Below are 19,831 nucleotides of genomic sequence, written 5' to 3' on the forward strand. Positions count from 1 at the left end.
CAGTTTAGTGCAGCGTGCAGGGAATTGCCAAGCAGGTGGCTCGTGGGTCAGTTAAACGACCCCCATGGGCGGCTTGTGGCCCATGGGCCTTAGGTTGCCTATGGCTGCACTAGGGGGAAGAATTCACTGGTAAAGGATGCTCTTGACAAGAATTATTAAAGAGCAACTGCTGAAGGATCAGGTGAATGGTGAGTTCAGGTGAGTGATGTTCACTGTGTTGAGGGAACAATGCAAATGGGGAAAGAGGTCATAAAGAGCCTTTTGTTCACATGAGGAAGTATTAATAGTAGTGGAAAAGTGGAATACATAGGTGCCTTATATCGAGTCAGACAATTGTTTCTCCCAATTCAGTACTATCTACACAGACATGCAGCTAATATTCAGGATTTCAGACAAGATTCTCTCCCTGCCCCACCTGGAGATGCTGCGGGTTGAAACTGGGACCATCTACATGCAAGTCTAGATTTAAAATGCACAACCGTTTTTAATGAGGAATTTTTATAGTCAATGGAAACTTTTATCCCATTGGTTTCAATCCCAGTCTACAATCCTATGGAAAAATTGAAAATCTTGACATAAATTCGGAGCAACTTCTCAACAAACCACAATAAGTTTTCCTAGGTCATGCATCATAATCAAGTTATCTATCCTATGTGGTAAAAACAAAGGCAGAAATGACACGACAGTATCAAAGCTCAAACTTGCGGCTTTATAACTTGACAAAACTTCTGAGCTGCTTTTAACCCTCCTCCCCGTAAATATATACCTATGATTGGCAACTGATTTTCTTCTTGTGGGATGGAAAGACCGCACTTGGAATTGAGCAAGCCTAAATTACAGATTTGTTTATAGTTGTTCATAAAATGCTGGACGCACGTTTCTGTTTCTGAACTAGCATAAACTTTCTAGTTGTCTCAAGACTTAAGATCACTAGAGCTCCTACCTTCTACATTCCAGAAAGCTAAAGACACATACAAAATTGCATTTTGGCACACACATTTTTTTTTTAAAAAAAAGGTTTCACAAAAAGTCAATCAGCCGCATCCCTGAATTTGTTGAATCTGAGTGGTACATTTTGTAAGCAGTACCAACGCTGACCTCTCAAAGATAAAACACTGAAGACAATTGAGCCTAATGAATGCAGTTCTTTCAGGCAGCTGAACCCATGGCTTCAGGTTCTTGCCACAACAAACTCATTCACTGTGTGTCAGTAATTATTAACATCTTCATGGGAATACTATTCTGTTTGGTACCAGCATTTCCACAGTTGGCAACAAGTGCTTTTGCTAAATTAACCCATCACACCAAAGAGACAGAGAACAACTCCATTATTCTGTGATGAAATCAATTGGAGACTCTGTATCTGGTCAGCTCTGTTAAGTTGCTTGTTTCACAGGGATTTAAATACTTAAGCTCCCCCACTCTGCCCCATGCTTGTCCATTTCAAGGACTCGGGTGCTCTACCAATTTGATGGAGAAAAAGCAACACCTCACTAAAATAAGGTGGCAGGAAACCAATAATTTTGTACTTTGGAATGAATACACTATTATAGAAGCTCTAGACTGGATTTCACAAATCTAGTCAAATGGGACCTATGAAGATTTATGGAGAATTTATCACCTTGTTGGTTGAGAGATTTTCTTCAGCGTGAGTCGGTATCCATACCTTATCCATATTTCCACTGTCAATAGTTAACATGCATGAATGACTTTAGAACCAGTTGTATAAGTATCCCCACCTCCAAAAAATGGCCTGAAGTTTGCATATGTTGAGCCTCCCTTTAAAATTAGTTTTGGTTAAAACATTACTTGTGTTACAAATCAAACTTTCTTATGCTACCACAGTATTTGGAAGTATTCCAGTTTTAATTAGTGTCTGATAACTGAACACTGAATAATTTTCTTTCTCTCTGTCTTTACTTAAAAAAAGCACTATGGAAAATCTTCTCAATGAAATTCTATCTTCTTGCAGAAGTGGCTCTTAACATGTAACATACACCTATTATCATTTTAATAGTATATTGGTACTTTAAAAACCACTCACAAAAAACAAGGTCTAAGTCCCTGAAACATGGTTTTATTATAAGAATAGTGATAAAACCTCAGAGATACAAGTCATACACAGCAAGTTGATACCTTCACATTAAGTAAAGACACTGGCAATGGTGGAAACAACAGTCTATCGATTTACCATGTTAATACCAGCTCCTTTGGGCTAGCTTTTTTTTAATTAATCACTTGAATTAAAAGATGGTTTTGTTTACATTATAAACATAGTTGCGCTTTCCTGATTCGTATCTTGAGACTTTAAAAACCTGAGAGAAAGGTTGTCTAAAGCACAACACAAAGGACTGGATGCCAATTAGGATGACTTGATGGTTCAATCCTATGCATGCTTGCTCTGAGGTCTGACCCATTTTCTTCGGGGTTTAATCCCCAAGAGATTGTGCATATCACTGTAGACGTAATTAGGATGGGGACATGTTGCAGGGGAAGCACCATGGCAAAAAACCAGGGGAGGAGAATGACCATGTGGCGACCTGTGCCTTATCACTAGATGCAATTTCAAGCTGCTCCATCCCATCGGTATCAGAGCGCAAGAAAGTGCCCATACCAGAGGCCAGTCCAGCACTAACTGTGACAGGCCTCCCTCGTGGCTGTACTTCTTTTAAAGGCTGCATTGCCCTCTTATGGGAAGGACTTCATCCTAAATCAGAGCCTGTCCTGGGAAACACCAAAAAAGCTTGTACCAAGGATTGGGGTTTGGAACAGTAAATAGCACTTTGCAAAAGCAATCTCTTAAAGAAAACATCTCATGTCTCATTTAGACACACTGCAGCATTTTTCATATCCACGATATTTTTTATCTGATAATGCATTTTCTTCTGCCCACTCGCACTCTGGAGGTAATCAAATAGCCATCTTGTACTGTCCAACAGTGTTCTTTTGATGCACAAACTTGCAGCCCAGTACCACCAAGTTCAATGGGACTTGCTCCCAGGTGAAATATGCTTAAGACTGCAGACATAGGATGGTATGGCATCAAACATTAGTAAGTGGCTATGTCAATGCAAAAACAAAAACTGGTACAGACCATGTTCATATGAGGCTAATAACTCTCCCAAGGTTTTCTAAAATGTAATGGCATACACATTAACACAAGCAATGAAGTAAGAGCAGCAAGTTTGAAATGTTAGATGCTTCCCCTCACTCCAATCTCCTTTTTCCTGTGCAGAATTACAGAAAAGCAAAATAACACAGTGTAAGGTCATCCCTATAAGATGACGCAAAACAATTCCAATGTCTAAATTGGGTCACATACATCTGAACAGCTGGCGGAGCTGCAAAAGAAATAGCCCTTTTCTATTGAATACCCAAAACAGATACTTAAGGACTCTATGATCAAAAGGGGGAAAATGCAACAAAGCAACGTCTTGTCTGGACAAAACATTTTGGATATCTTGTACTACCTGAACCTGCTTACAGTGCACACAACACATTTCCCACTATCCTGAGCCAAATGCTACCATGTCTCACCTATCATGGTAAGCTATGGGGGTAATTAATAAAGTTGACCTAGATTTGCTAAAAGGATGATGATGTAAACAGAAATAGCATCCTGAGTGGAAGAAGGGATGCAAATGATTTCTTTAACATTCACCGGACCAACTTGTTGCCATTTCACCCCATGCATTTATTTATTTATTACAAAATAGGCCTTGGGAATTCCTATGTTTGACAGACTAAACAGCCAATCTCTCTGTCTCAAGATATATGGAAGTAGAATTTGAATGTTATGGCAGTTATGATGGTGCTCAAATAATAAACAAGAGAGATAACTGAGTACTTCAACTTTCTGCACATGCCTTGATTTTCAATGCAACTCAGCACACACAACTGTGCCTTTTCACGTTTTTGCTAAATGGCAATGAAACACATGAGGATTCTGCAACTTTTCTTAGTTCAGGCTAAGTAGACACATGAAATCAGGTAATAAAACCATAGGTCCCACATTAGGAGCTGAAGAGGAAGGAGGATCATCTGCAGTGTTTTCATTAAAGTTCTAGCTCTGCCTTCCTAGGGTTTTTTCAAAAAAACATTTAGGCCAATTTCTAATCAAACACAGTTTAATGTTTTCAAGGTCCTACAGATGCTACAGACATCACCATCCTTTTAGTACCTTTTAAGTTAATTCATAATTAAGACAATTATGAATGTTTCATTAGAAGACAAAATGTTGGGAACTGAAGAAAAAAATATTTTAAGGCCATGTCTCCATATGAAGCTGTAAACTATGGCACAAGCGATGGTGGGTGTTGGCAAAACACCAGCCAAGGCTTCAATGTTAACATTTCTTCCTAAAAACAATCATTTCATCAGCGACCTACCATATCAGATTCCTTTACAACTACAATTTTAAACACATCTCCAGGATTCAAACACTCATACAAGATACTTCTGATGCACTCTACAATGTTTTGGTTTTGAACATGGAAACCACAGTCATATTCAAGGGATATCCTTCACTTTTAAGACTGTTACAAATCTGAATCTTTATTGTTCTGAAATGCTAGAAACTTAAGACGAAACCCTCCAATTTTCAGTCTCAGAAGAGGTGTGGTTCAATGCCCATTTCACATGTAACAAGGCTTCCTTTAAAAATAAAAGGAAAAAAAATGACTAAAGTTCATAAGGATGTGAACGCAACCCTTGGTTTTGACTCAGTTTTTGCAACATCACAAGATCCAGCACCTTCTTCAAAGCTGCTCTTGCTATGATGCTTGGCGAACCTTTTGCCACTCCACAAATTCATCAAGAAGAACAGGCCCTGCAGAAGAAATAATGCCAGTTATAACGTGTTGCGTTTTAGTTGAATCATGCCTCTTGGCAATAACAAAGACAGAAAGTATTAAGTCCTAAATTATCTTAACGTGTAGTAATATCTAGCTCAGGATTGGCTAACCTGTTTCAATCATCCCTGAGGGCCACATCTCACGTATGCAGCACCCACATTCGCTAGGCATATACCGCCTCATATATACTCACACACACTCACACAAATATGCAGAGATGCATGTACACGTGCAGCACTTCCAGCCTTACCCATTCTAGTACTGTGGCAGGAGTGGGAGAAAATCCTGCCTTTCATATGCACAGAATGATTGAAGTAAAAGGCAGCATTCCCACTCACCTGTTCTCCAGCGGTGGGTTGGGGGGAGGATCCTGCCCTTTAAAGAGCTGGCAGGGGACACTCCCTTCAATCTTAGCACTGCTTAGTGCTTACACTGAGGGTAAAAGATCCCTCTGCCTGCTCTTCAAGGAGGATAACTCTCCCTATTTAGAGCGGATCTCCAAAGAAAAGGAAGAGGGATTTTTATTTCCTGATTTCAGTGCCTGAGACTGAGAGATAAATCTGCGGGGATTAGGGTATCACTTAAGAGTATTTTAATAAAAATGGGAATACTCACATGCCCCATCTTCATCATAGTTGCTAAGATCTGCATGGACAGTTCTGCTGAATTCTAACACATTGTACCACTGATCTTTGTTAATTACTCTGTATTTTGACTGCTGCAGAAAAATAAGACATCAGGTCTCAGCCCGCAATGTGTTGCATATAGAAACAATGTGTTCAGTTTTCTTTGCACAAGTCAAGTTATTACAGTAGCTGAGGAAATGTTTGAGGAAGAAGTAGGTGTGGGGTGGAGGAGCCGCCTTGAAGATTTCTTGCCTAGTAATGGGGAGCAATGTTGTGCAAGGCACAAAGGAAGGCATGCAAACATGGGAAAAAGGCAGCTGGTAGCAAATGACATCATGTGGAGCAGAAAGGCAATCAATGGGATTGATATGCATAAGGACCAGGAGCTGAAGTTGATACAGAAAGCATAGGAAGTTCCAACATTTTTTAATAGCAAAATAATATGGCCTGAAATAAATTTGTTAGCAGTTGCTTGCCAGGATCCAAAAGGCAAGCTGCTATTGTTTACTCTGACAGCAGAGCTAAAGGAGGCAGAAACCCACCTAAGGGCTGCCTTATCCACAAGACCCACCTAGTGGTGGTGTCATGCAAATCTAATTCTGCTTGTCCATTCTAAAGTGGTGCCAACAATCATAAAATATTTTGTTTCTAGGGGGTCGAAACATATGTAGCAACCCAAACATTTCTTCTGAAATATGAAGGTTGGGTGGACATAACCACTCAGCAGATGAAATTTGGTTGATGGTCAGTATAGAAATGGAACTAACTGAGTGCATATAGAAATAAGAGGCACTCTCTCCCATTCCAAAAGCAAAGAGGAGATGAAAAAAGGCTTAAACTGCCTGACTGGATTGCCTATAGTGAGACCAAGAAGCTACACAGTCATAAACGAAGATCAGCTGAGATTTTGTTTTTGTTGTTATTTATGGTGTTTTTGTAGAATATTCACAAGGCAAATCAAAATATGCAACACCTTTTATTTTTTTTAAATGTGTGCTTACCTCCAAGTATTGGTAAAATACTGAAAACAGAGGCCACGTTCTTCCAAGTAGAAGAGCTAACATAGATTTTGCAGTGTCAATATCCAGACTTCTCTGGTCTTTATCCTAAAGAGATAAAAAAAAGGCAGCACTCAGATATAAATGGCAAGTTCCTTGCATGTTTTTATAAGGAGAAGATGCACTTACCCTTGCAAAATCGAAGGCATATCTGTAGATATTCTTAAACGTTGAAATATCATTCAGTTGCGAGCGCAAAAAATCAAATTTACTCTGCAGCTTTTCTGTGCAGTCACATCTTAAATAAAAGATTAAAAAATTACATGCCAAACCTTCTTTTTTTTGGGGGGGGGGTAGGAGATAGAAATACATAAAATACACTTTTTCAATGCACGCTTTTAACAAAATTGTAGAAAAGCATTTAAACTACCAGGATTAGGGCTGTTTCTACAGAGAATATACAAACAGAGGTTCAAAGGACATTCTCGGAACAAGGAACACTGGAAGGTTGTACCCTGTCTACCCTCACTGACCAGTGAAGAAATAGCTGCAGTGAGCTTGCTTACCTCTTGGCTGCCAAAAAGATGCCTGCTCTAACCACCAATTGACCTAGGACTTCAGTGGGGAGGACATTATTACTCTAGTTCAGCTTTCCTCAATGTGGTGCTCTTTTGTTTTGGACTATGACTCCTATTAGTCCCAGCCAGATAAAATAGGAGGAATATTCTTATGCAACAAACAGCCTGCAAGTTGATTTTTTTTTACAACTGTATAAATCACACAGCAATAATTCATGGAGTACTGGCTTTTCTGATATATTTTTTTAAAAAGTAGAATTCAACACAAAGTTCCGTGGTCTTTAAGTTAGGAGCACCAGAAAGTGACAGGACCTTTCCAGGTCAAAGCCAAAAGCCCTCTTGATAGTAGTGCCCAACATTCCATCTGTAGTGCTCTTTGCTAATGTTCTGTAGAATAAGTTTGCACTTTCAGCCATGCATGAAGATGATTTCAAATATAAAAAGCTTACTGTAATGAGGTCATCCCCTTTAACCATTCTTCCTTTGTAAAAAATCCCATGCTTTCAGCCTCCAGTTTCCAGGCTAAAACTAGCATAATAATCTGTATGGGAATGGGAAAAGGGAGAAATTAAAATTCAAGCTATCTGGTGGACTGCCTGCACCTGTTTCTGCCTGCTGGACATGGAGATCTATAATGGAGGCCCTCCTCATGTGTTCATTTCCTACATCAACAAGGTTGGGCGCCATGAGGGAGAGAGCCTTTTCCATGGTTGTTCCATGGTTTTGGAACTTCCTGCCAGCAGATCTATGGCAGGCTCCTATGCTTCAAGCCCTTTGGAAGGTCCTAACAACATACCTCTTCTGACAGGCATGCTGTTCTGTCCCGCAGGTACTAGTGTAGACCAATCAGGACATAAATATATTGATGGTTGTTTTGCATCCTGACTATTTTTTGCTATTGATTTTAATTGTCTGACTGACAGGTTGTTCTGGGGGGGATTCTTATAGTTTTATGTTTGTTGTAGTGATATTTTGTAATTATTATGTAAGTAGCTTCAGACCAGCAGCCTAGCAGTTACGGGATGATCCAAGATTGCGAGGTAAACTGTGGTTGTTTGGCTGCTTCACTGAGGAGCTGTCTAGTGTACCACTCCTCTGAGCACCCAAGCTGGTCTGCTCCTTCCTGGCTTTTCCTATAGAAAGGCTGGTGGGAGGCTGGCTTGGCTGTAGATGCATGGAGGCACTCAACTAACAGACTCCTCACCTTCCTCTTGTACAGAAAGGGTGGTGGGGAGTATTTATTGGAATGGGAGGGGAGAGAAATCTGGTGACCACAATCTCTGGTTTGGATACTAAGGCCAGCCAAAATTACAGACCCCTAGATCAGTGTTTTTCAACCACTGTTCTGCGGCACACTAGTGTGCCGCGAGATGTTGCCTGGTGTGCCGTGGGAAAAATTGAAAAATTACTTTATATATAGTCAATATAGGCACAGAGTTAATTTTTTTAACATTTTCTAATGGTGGTGTGCCTCGTGATTTTTTTCATGAAACAAGTGTGCCTTTGCCCAAAAAAGGTTGAAAAACACTGCCCTAGATACTGTTATTTATTAAACAACTGTTCCTATTATGAATTTGGTGTGTTCAATACTTATATATATTGTTATAAATGTTTTTTGTCTGCTTCGATACAGTGGAACCCCGGGTTACGCACGTGATCCATTCTGGATCGCTGTGCGTAATGCGTGCGTGCGTATCCTGAACGCACCCCCCCCCAAAACGGAAGTAGTGTGATTTGAGCCCTTCTGCACATCTGGGGGGCGCACGCGCTCCAGAAATGCTTCCGGGTTGCAGGCGTTCTTAACTCAAACGTACGCAACCCAGGGTGTGCATAACCCGGGGTTCCACTGTTTTTTGTAGCTGATTGCACAGCTACAGTGAGTCACTCTAAACATCATTTTATAGAAAGGCAGCATAGAAATCTGATGAAGAGGCACCTGTATTGCAGAACTGGTGAATGGGGAGGGGTTAAGCACATCAATTTCCACCAGTAAAATTAATGCACAATGCAAGTGAAAAAGATGTTTGTTGGGGAGAAGACCACTTCTGCGCATGCACAGGAGGTGGCATTGTGGGCATTTACGACTCGATCACGCGCACAGGGGTTGAGAGCTCAGCCCCTGTGCGATTGGAAGGATTCCCGCCGCATCACCTGAAGGCCGACCAACCTGGTCGACCGGAGGCGGAGGGGGCGTGTCCTGCTTCCCTTTAAGCAGGAAATGGCGGGATTTTTTCCACTTGGACTAGCCAAGGCGGTTTTTTCGCCTACCTTGTAGCAACTCGTCACAACTTTGGTTTGGCGGTTAGGCATTGGAAAACATCAATAGAGGTGAGAAGGGGAGGTAGCGCCATCCTCTGCCCCTCATTCAAAGGGTATTCCGTTAAAGGATTCCGGGGCCATGGCCCTGTCCGAAGCCTAGGGAGGTTAGGGCCTAAGGCACACCCATAACGGTGATCACAGGGGGAGTTCCAGTAGATACGCATCACTGGGCTCCTTCCTGGTGATTAACCCTTCCCGGACTTCCAACACACGGGTTGGGGTCGGATATAGTCAGTTAGGGTACAATGCCTAAGCCAATACCGCTCAACATCCATAACCAATAAAGTAGTGGCCTTTCCGCCCATTAAACCCCTATTACGTCTCGTGTCATTATTTCCTATGGGGATGTAGGGGCATTGCCACGCAAGGAGAAAGACTTGAATATCTGACTCTAACGATTTGCACAAAATAGCATATTGATCATTAAGGGCATGACTTACATTTTCAGGTTCAACGCCAATGTCCTCACAGAATTTCTCCATTCCTTCTGGCCCTACCACTTCATCATCACCTTCAAAACAAAAGAAATCAAGCTAACACATGCCATACAAATATCATAGTAGTCTTACTTCTGATCAAACAAAATGCTTGGCAGCACATCCATATTTGGATTGACACAGAGATATTAACAGACAAAGGAAGGGTTAAGCACTCCCTGCCTTTGTGCCAGTTATCTACTATAAATTGCCCCTTACCCATGTTGTTTTTCAGTTGTTCAGACACCTGGGGTCCCTGGACCTAGAACAATGCCACTGAACACATGGCTGCAAATTCACAAGACCAATTTAAGCAATACATTGTTGGATATATTTGGTTTAAGACTACTATCCTGAACCAAGAGTCCTAACTGAGAAGCATGTCCTCCAGCTCATCAGCTCAGTTCACTGTTTGTTTGGAGTGAGATATCCAAATTTCAACCACTTTGGTATGCCTCAGGGAATGTCATGCCACTGTTTACAGTTCTGAACAAACAGAGGCAATTATTCAAGGGATTCTCTTCAATGCTTTCAGTTCAGCCTCAGATTAACCCCTTTTCTGTGAAAGCACAGAGGTTTAAACAAGCTAAATGGTTTGTGCAGCGTATCTGATTACACAAAACAGGCTCTCATTCACTTACATACAAAGACACATTACAACATAATTCTGCAGTTTGGAGCGAGATATAATCATCCCAAACTGGTGTTCTTCTCAAGAGGCTCCAAATTCTTGATGCTTCAGTATTTTCTTAAGGTTCAGTAGATGTTTATGAGTGAAACAAAAACAGGGCCTGAGATAAGAATGGCCTTTTATTGTTGACTGACAAGTGCCAGCAGTGAACCTCCTGGACTTTTGGGTAGAAGGGACAGGCAAACAATGTTAAGGTAAGCAATCATTCCTTCAGTAATTGTTTGCAAGGCTGTCTTGCAAGCTTCAAGTGGTTTTTAAAAATTGGACACTGTATACAAATGCCCCCTACCCCATTATGCCTAAGTTCGTGTAAGTGAAATAGTTATTTGAGGAGGAAAGAAACATCTATCAATTATTACTAAATAAATGAAGCAAAAACTAGAATTTAGAAATGTACCAACTTCATACCTGCATATTCATAAAACCAAGCCAGGCACTTCTTGCTTGAAAAATGCTCCTCACCGCTTATCACTTTACTAGAAGCTTGAGACCTGCAGTAGCTTATGAAGACATAAGAAAAACCTATGGTAAATATCACTTCTTGGAAATATTCCCAATAACAAGTTATTAAAAACAAGCAGCAGGAGCAACATGGGAACATTTCAACAGTCTGCACCAACATGCTGCTCATTCACATTAAACCACTTTGTTTTAAACTATGGTTTTAGGCAGTACACAAACTGGACCACTATATGTTTGAAATCAGTAATAAATTAGGTCCTCACAAAGTGCACTTAATAGTTAAAATAACTAAGTATCTTAGAAAACTTGGGAAACTGCACTGCCATTCAGATACACCGTTGAGCAAAGGAGCTCTGCATTTGGAAGTAATCATAACTGATGCAGATCTTGATGTGCATCTCCTCTAGGCAAACTACTGGTTGTGCCTTCTGAAGCATATGGGGATCTGGATCCCTATCATGGCCACTAATTGTTATGCACAACATTGCTTGCAAGTACAGGCACTAATACTAGTTTAATTGTAGAACAAAGTTCCAGTTACAGGTAGGTAGCCGTGTTGGTCTGCCATAGTCGAAACAAAATAAAAAAATAAAAAAAAATCCTTCCAGTAGCACCTTAAAGACCAACTAAGTTTGTTCTTGGTATGAGCACACAAGAAGTGTGCATGCACACGAAAGCTCATACCAAGAACAAACTTAGTTGGTCTTTAAGGTGCTACTGGAAGGAATTTTTTTATTTTTTATTTTGTGTAGAACAAAGGATAAACAAAATGATGCATGGGAAATTGAGGGAAAAGCTCTGCCCTCAGACAAGCATTTTCTATTACTTTCTGACCTGACAGTAGCAGTGATCATAGATGTAAACTAATGTTGATGGACTATGCAAAATATATTCTCAGCAATCGCTAAAATTAAACTCTCTGCTGTTCTGAACCTAGCCTATTTGACATAATGAAGTTCTTCGGCCACGGAAATGGACTGGCTACTTACTAGAACCTCAAACTGTGTGAAATCTGTTACAACCTGAAGGGGACTCTAGCTTTTACTATCCGTTCACTCAGGAAAGCAAGTTACTTGTTTCATTTGATGGTGGACTGGCAACTGAATGAGTTCAGGATGACTTTATATTCCTGTCTTTATATTATATTATGATGCCTTGAGTGCTGTTTTTAATGTTTCAAGTCTTTTGTAGGCAGCTTGAAAGCATATCTAAAAGGCAGGGAACAGAATAAAATTGTAATGGTTTCATCTTAATTATGTTACCTTGACTGTATGCCGTACTAAATGCAAAGGGAATTGTTTTCTAGTTTTCAGCCTTAAAAACACATGTCTTCTCAACTGTACATGGCAGCTAAGAGTCAATCGTTTTTACATGTCATGTAATAATGATATCTGTGACTATCAGTTTCAGGTTTAACTGAAAGTCTGAATCCCAGGTGCCACTGAACACTCATACCCCATAAAGTGAGTATTTTAATGCAAGTCATTACAGTGCTGCACTTCACTCAACTGTTGCTGATGACAAGCACTTGACAATCTGATATTTAAAGTGAAGCATCTAATCCATTCTATTCCTGAATAGATAATTAAACATAGCTTCAAGTACAGAAAAGCACAGTGCAAGAATTTACTATTCATGGTGTTGCCAATTTTGTGCATATGATATCTGCACAGATGCCTTTAGAATCATGTTGACTTCTGCATATGACAAATGGCAACCTGAGTAACTGGATTGTCAGAAACTCATCCTCTTAACAGCCAACACATATGCAGCTAAAGCTGCCCCAAATTGCTTCACTATTTGCCTCTGCCTCCACTTTCCTCCTGCTCCTCTGTTAGTATCCCTCACATTGAATGTCAGATGGTAAGGTCCTCTGGGCAAGGACTTGCTTTATTGTACTCTAAAATACTGTGGACACTGAAAGCACTACATAAATTTTGCTCTGCTGCAGCCACTGCTCACTCTACTCATTGCCCACTTTCTCCTTCCTCTTATTTAAGAAATCTGTCCTGCTGCAAGCTAGAAGGGAAGACAGATGACAGAACATGAAGGGGATGGCTGAATCTATATTCCTAGCTGGGGGGCAGGCAAGAGATGAAAGTTGCAACCTGGCTATCCCAAATGTATTTCATTGCATCATCCTAAATATTTCTGCCATCTGGAATGTGGCAAGATTTTTCAGTGACACTATGAAATTACATCACCATTGATCCTAAGAGCCATCTTCGTACCTCATAATGTCTGGACAATTTTATCCTAAAGTATCTCCTACTATGTTTCATTAACTGTGTTGTCTTCTGATCCATGTATACAATGCACTTTTTATGCCAATAAAGGAGACTGATTGATTGTATATTTCTGTCACTGCTTCTATCTACAATACCAGCATATTTGATTATATTACACTGGTGCACATTAGTAAAAATAAATTAAAAAATTGCTTCCAGGAAATTAAAATCCAATAGTTTGAACGTAGAACAATGGTGTAATGGTTGTTCACCTTGCACTTAGCAACAGATACTGATTTGTGCAAGCATTTGGCTATTTGTGTAATAAGAAATCTAATGGCAAGTATCTCTTTGTAGATAACACAGGTTCTTACCACACATAAAACAAAACATGCTTTGCCAATGTGCAGGACATGGCCATGAGAAACTCATGGCCTAACACCCAGACAGACTTTATACTAGATATAGTTGTTCTTTGTCCAACATAAAAGCCACTAAATCAAGGTTTCTCAAAGCAGTGCAAAATACAGTACAGGTTGTTGGGGCGGTGCAGGGAGGAGCTGGTTGTTCACATGCCTTCCCAGAACTGTCATTGCTAGTTCCTAAGAGGAAGAGACCTAGGAAGCTCAGCATGATGTGAAGCCAATCCAGTGATCCTGCAAGCATACTCACACTGTTCTGTGCTTCCCACTCATCTCAGGGACCAGCAGCAATCATTGGTGTTGGGAAGGCACATGAGCAACTCTGCCCTGCCCTGCCCATGTTACCCAACTGACTGCTACTGTTCAAATAAGAGTAGCATGCAAAATAAGATAGCAATAAAGGTTGCATTAAGCGCTTCCTTGGAAATCACATATACACCATAATTTTAGAGCACTTGTATACTACTTCAGCAGTAATGGAGAATCCTGGGAACTGCAGCTTGTTAAGAGTGCTGAGAAATAACACTGGAGGGTAATTTGAAGAACTGTTTCCCTGAATCTTAGTTTACATTAGAGAAAGCGGTTGAGATCTATAATAGAGATGGGTGAGACCTTGGTATAGATGCTACGGTGGAAGCCAAATGGGAGGTCTTTGGAATTCAGACTGTGCTCCTGCAGTGGTGGTTGCATCTTTCTGCTGTATAGTATTAGCATATGTGAAATGCAGAGGATAAGTAGGTAGGAGTTTAGGGATTGAGTTGATTATCTCTGGATGGATAAAGCACACAGGCATTTCTGTCACAGGGAAATGGTCTCACAGGAGAGTTGAACGTATGCACCTTGGAGCAGAGACATATCCTGTTACTCTGAAAATACTATGTAAACATGAACGCACCACTATAAAATTATCAAGTGATTCATTCTGCTGCATGGAGGAAGTTGGGAAGAGTAGTAGGTGGGGAACCTCCTCTTTTCAGAGGTGCTGTCAAAGTCTGGCATCATAAACCAGCACAATATGACGCAGTTATGACATAGTTTGGCAAGAACTTAGAGAGGAAGAGCTACAGCACATATTTTGCACACATAACGTCCCACATTAAACCACTGGCGTCATCGAACAAGGTTGGGAAATGCCCTTTTGAAACCATGGAGATCTGCTGCTGGTCTCGGTAGACAATACTAAGCTACATGGAGGAATGGCCTGACTCTGCATTAGCTGGCTTCCGATGAGGCAATGCCAATTCAAGATCTACAGGCTAGGGACACAAAGTGAATCAAGTCCATACATGAGATAGGGCCTGGCTGGTGGTGCAAAGAAAGGCTGTTGGTGTTTCTGTTCAGCACTAGCGCCTTAAGACAAGCAGGCGCAACTTTTTGACAAAGGCCTATTACAGCATTATGCATTCCTTGATAGAACTACAGCTGCACATTCGCAGCACTGCTTCAGTGGTACAAAGGGAAGGAGTGTGTGTGTGTGCATGCGCATGTGTGTATGTGAAGGATGCCTGTGACCCAAGAAACATACCAAGTTTTGCTCAGGCTGGGGCAGAGTTAAAACATAAGGGTGAAAAAAATGAAAGGATATGCATAACCTGCAATAAGTTACTGAAGCTTCACTTCGTGCAAGGATAGGGTACAGCCTGGCATATATGTCAGAAAAGGTGAGGTGCAAACATAGGAGCCAACTCCTAGGGACCCGGGGTCCTTTCAGCCCCCCCCCATAAAATATTTGAGGGGACCGCCCCCCCCCAGTTGAAGGCCATTGCCATTCAAATAGCATTCATGTGCCTCATCATGTGATTATGTGGGAAGGGGCTTACCTGCCCCCCCCAATATTTAAGTTGGCACCCCTGGGTGCAAATGCAAGAGGGGAGGGGAACCCCTCGCTAAAGGCTGCCTTTCTGGTATCACAAAAGACCCTCTCCCGCCTTGTGTCACCAAGGCAACGGTGAGGAGGGGGAAAGGGAAGGCGCTCGGTCCCCACCCCGGCTCCCCCGCCCCGCCGCGGAGCTGGGCCCGTCCGCCGACGCGGTGGCTGTTGGTACCTGCTGATTTTGCACTTCTTGAGGCCCGTCTCGTCCCCCGCCTGCCCCGAGGATTTGCGCTTCTTCTTCACGGGCATCTCCCTCGGTTCGCCCCGGACGGGGGCGCGGAGGCGGAGGGCCGCGGGGCCCCTCGGGAGGGGGGAGGGAGCCGCCGCCTCTTCCTTCCCTCGCGGCTGAGGAGGAGGAGGAGGCGGAGGAGGAGGCGGAGAAGCTGCCGGTGCCGTCGCGGCTCTTGCCTTCCTTCCCTTCAGCTCGCCACCGCCGCCGCCGCGCCTGGTAGATTCAGGCGTGGGAAGGGGGAATAACTGGGGTGGGGAGCGAAAGAAAGAGCTTTCCTGAGGGAGAAGCGGCGGCGGCGGCGGCGGCGGTGGCAACGCCGGTAAAGAGCGGAAGAGGAGGAGGAGGAGGAGGAGGAGACGCGCCGCGCCGCCCCGGAGAGGCGGGAGCAGGAAGTGACACAGGCGAGCCTCCAACGCGCGCGCGCGCGTCTCGCAGCGAAGGCTCGTCCCGCCTGCCCCCGTCGCCGGGCGGAGCTAATAGACGGGGGCGGAGCCAACACTGGCCCCGCCCCGCCTGGCGCGGGGGCGGGGGAGGTCGTGACGCAGCCCGCCTCAGGGCAGCTGAGGGGACGGCGGGGCGTTGTGAGCCGACAATAAGCCTGCGCTTCGCCCAGCTCCCCTCTCCCGCAATTATTCTTTTAAAATAAAATTGCGTGTGTGTGGTTTTTTTTTTTTAAGGATTCGAGCCACACCCCCCCTTAGTTAAGCAGCATCGCTAGCCCTAGGCATGTTTACTCAGGACAAGCCCAGTGGAGGTCAAGGGGGGCGGCTGTTACACCCCAAGGAAATGCGTCAGGGCATCGCATCTGAGGAAGCGAGCTGTAGCCCGCTCTCTTGTCGCTTTGGACTACAACTCCCATAAGCCTGCCTGGGGGACGGTGGCTGATGGGAGTTGCAGTCCAAAGAGGCTGGCAAAGGGGGGGGGGTTATGTCATCACAATAAGCTTGCTGCAGACAAGCTACACTCTGCCCCAAGGTCGCTAGGGGGGAAGCAGCATCTGAAGCCCAGCCGGCTCCTGCTGGTCAGGGTGGAAAGCGAGGTATGGGGTGGCTTGTTTTCTTTTTTCCCCTCAGCCAGCTACCCGCTGAGACAGAAGGAGATGGGCAGGTTGGGCCCCTCAGCCTTAGCAGCGCCGGATTGAGGGTGCTGGGGGCAGTTCCCCCACATACAGTGTGCCGAGCCCAGGCGGTACAAAATAACAATAGGAAGAATATTTGTTTCAAAAGCAAACTGTACCAAAAGGAATTACAGTACTGTACTGTGAAGATAAGAAATAATGGGGGGGGGGGGGAAGCAAATTTTGTCCTCGCTCAGGGCGCCACATCGCCAAAGCCCAACCCGGCATCACAATCCGGTGGCTCCTGAGCCAGCCCAGCTCTGCCTTGCACCTGAAAACGCCACTTTCGGGGGTACCACCAACTAGACTCCCAATATGATTAGACAGAGTTCGGGGCTTCCCACAGCATAACAATCAGTGATGGTCCTCTCCATAAGCGGAGAGAGGGTCGTGTGCTTCATCGTAGCTGCCTGTCATTCATTAACCTCTGCGAGTTAACAATTGCAACTTAGCTGCCCAAAGAGTTTATGTTGTTCAGGAAACAGCATGTTGGTTACTCAGTCAATGATGTACACTCGCATTGCAATTATTATTATTAATTATTATTATTATTATTATTATTTTAAAAACCTTTTAAGAGAAAACAATCCATTCAGTTAAACTGTTGTTTAACATAAATAAATAAAAACCAACAACCCAGCAGTTCCCTCGGACTGTTTCCGGAGTAGCAAACAAGAGGCTTGCTACCCTAGCCCTGGGCGATCCGAGCCCCGCTTTCTTTCGTATTTCACGTGGCGCGCAGAACCACACCGGGGAGAGCCGCCTGGCCTGGCGATTGCCGATCTCGCCGACCGATCTCGAGTTCTGGAAAGCGGCCGTCGCTTGCTCTGGCCTGGGAAGGCGAGCGCGCATGCACAGACGACTTCCTCGGGGGTTGGCGGCCGCCATTTTTGCCCGCGTTACCATAGCAACCCGGCCTCGCATCGCAGCCTGGCCTCACAAACCGGCTTCTCTCCTGTCTCTTGAGGTTGGGCCATGTAGTAGCAGCTCTATCGTCCCCACCCCACCCACCCGCCTCTCAGCGAACAGCTCCCTGCTTGGTATGCGTTGTCGGGCCCCTTCCCCCTTCGCGACACCGGTTTCAGGGCAGCTTTTATTATGAATACTACTTAAGTAGTCCTCCCCGCCCACTTTCGTTTCTTATCGTGAGGCAATCCTAACGAGGCCTGGAAAATCGTTCTCCTCCCCCCCCCCCCGTCTCTTTCCCCAGATCCCGGGTCGAGTCCCTAGTGTGATGCCCGTCTGAAGAGCTCTCCTCCTCCCAGGTTCCCCGAACCTCCCGCGCTTCTGTCGGCCGCCATGCCTCTGGACGGGGACGGCGATGGAGACAAGAGGAAGATCTTCATTTCGTCCACGGCCGCCAACTACTTCGGTCTGTCGTCGTCCGCCAGCCTCGCCCCGCTCTCGGGCGGCCCCGAGCTGGCCAACTTCTTGGACGACGGCAACGAGTTCCTGCTGTGCGTGCAGCACTCGGAAGACCGCCAGATCGTGGTCTCCAACAGGGTACGGGGCTTGCCTTCCTGAGCTTGCCTTCCTTGAAAAAGTTGGGTTCGCTCCCAAGAAACAAGCCAGGAGCGAAACGAGGCATAATTTCAGCCGGGTCAGACACCCAGTTTGGCACCCTTCCTTGCACATTTGCGTACACACACACACACACACACACACGCAGGCAGGCTGGGAGCCCCAGTGGTGTCTCTCTGGAGGCTTCATCTGGGGCAAACCCCCTGCCAAATGTAGCTTCGGCTTCCTAGGATTGCACTGTTCTGACTGCAGCCTGCTATACAGCAGGGACAGATAGCTCCCTTGGTAGAGCACAATCTCAGGGTTGTTGGGCAATGCAGAAACCTTGTGGTCTCTTCCCCCTCTGCAATTCTATGATTCTTTGGCATCCTGAGAACTGAGGGTGAGGAGGAGGATTGCAGCTTTGTGGCATGTTTGCATGTTTCGAGGATCCCCTTGTGAATCCAGGCTTCTAGGCACTTGAATGCTGAGATGCTATGCCTCTTACAAGTCTGCTGCTCTGCCCTGCCAGGGCTCCTGTGCTTTTAACAGCTGAGCATATGACTGACAAGTGGAAATTTGACACAGGAAGTTTTTCCTTCCTCACTACTTTTTCAGTTGAATTGAACCTGGAAACTGGTGGAATCAGGCCAGAATCAATGCAATACACTCAGGCTTTCTGATTCCTATCAATAATCTGGTTGCTGAATTCTGCACTAGCTGTAGTTTCTGGACTTTCATCAAAGGCAGTCCCACATGCAATGCACTGCAGTTATATAAGACAGAGATTAGATTACAGCAATCAAACATCCAAGTATACAGTGTGTGATGTATGATCCAGTTACTTAACTGACAAGAGCAATGGGTGTGTAAAACTCTTTCTGAGCAGGTGCTCATGCTTTGTGGATAGATAGACTGAGGCTGTGTGCATCCTCATTTAGGATTTTATAGGAGGCCTACAAGTTCCCCTGAAATCAATGGAGCTTAGACTGTAGTGCTGCAGTGCTTAGACTACATTTATTTTAATCTGCTTCCACCGTTTTTATTGCATACGTATAAGCTGAGGTGGGCAGAATTAAGTTGGCCATGGCCACCTTCAGGTGGATCACCTGTTGCATACTATTTGTTGGAATTCTTATAAAGAATGCTGAACTAGATGGTCAGATCCAGCAAAACAAGCCAAATTCTTAAGCAAAAAGACTTGCACCTTTGTTTTTGTTTTTTTAAAAGGAGGACAAAATAGCAGGTTGTGGATCATGGGAAAGACCTCTGCTTAAAAACTCTTGAGACTGGGCTAGGTAGACAAATAATCTTCCCTGGTATAAAGTAGCTGCTTTGACACAAATTAGCTGCAGTTTAATTGATAAGTGATCTTGAGCATTCATGGTTTATACATTCCAAACCATTGGAAAACTATTGAGATTTTAGCAAAACAAAAAAGCAAGTCACAAACCTG

General features: G+C 43.9%; 2 protein-coding genes across 2 annotated transcripts in view; one reads left to right on the forward strand and one right to left on the reverse strand.

Annotated features, from left to right (window-relative positions):
- Nucleotides 1-2,057: 2,057 nt before the first annotated feature.
- Nucleotides 2,058-15,775, reverse strand: DCUN1D5 (defective in cullin neddylation 1 domain containing 5). Its single transcript, XM_033146196.1, has 8 exons — nt 15,699-15,775; nt 10,950-11,041; nt 9,815-9,885; nt 7,505-7,596; nt 6,667-6,775; nt 6,481-6,585; nt 5,469-5,571; nt 2,058-4,828 (listed from the first exon to the last, which is right to left on the reverse strand). The coding sequence occupies exons 1-8, from the start codon at nt 15,773-15,775 to the stop codon at nt 4,773-4,775; spliced, it is 705 nt and encodes a 234-aa protein (XP_033002087.1). The 3' UTR covers nt 2,058-4,772.
- Nucleotides 15,776-18,071: 2,296 nt separating this feature from the next.
- Nucleotides 18,072-19,831, forward strand: part of DYNC2H1 (dynein cytoplasmic 2 heavy chain 1) — a 139,761-nt gene continuing 138,001 nt past the window's right edge. Inside the window, exon 1 of the mRNA XM_033146197.1 lies at nt 18,072-18,378. Within this exon, the coding sequence (XP_033002088.1) occupies nt 18,175-18,378 (204 nt within the window). The 5' untranslated portion in view covers nt 18,072-18,174. The remainder of the gene's footprint in view (nt 18,379-19,831) is intronic.

Source organism: Lacerta agilis, chromosome 4 (assembly GCF_009819535.1).
Source record: "Lacerta agilis isolate rLacAgi1 chromosome 4, rLacAgi1.pri, whole genome shotgun sequence".
NCBI lineage: Eukaryota > Metazoa > Chordata > Lepidosauria > Squamata > Lacertidae > Lacerta > Lacerta agilis.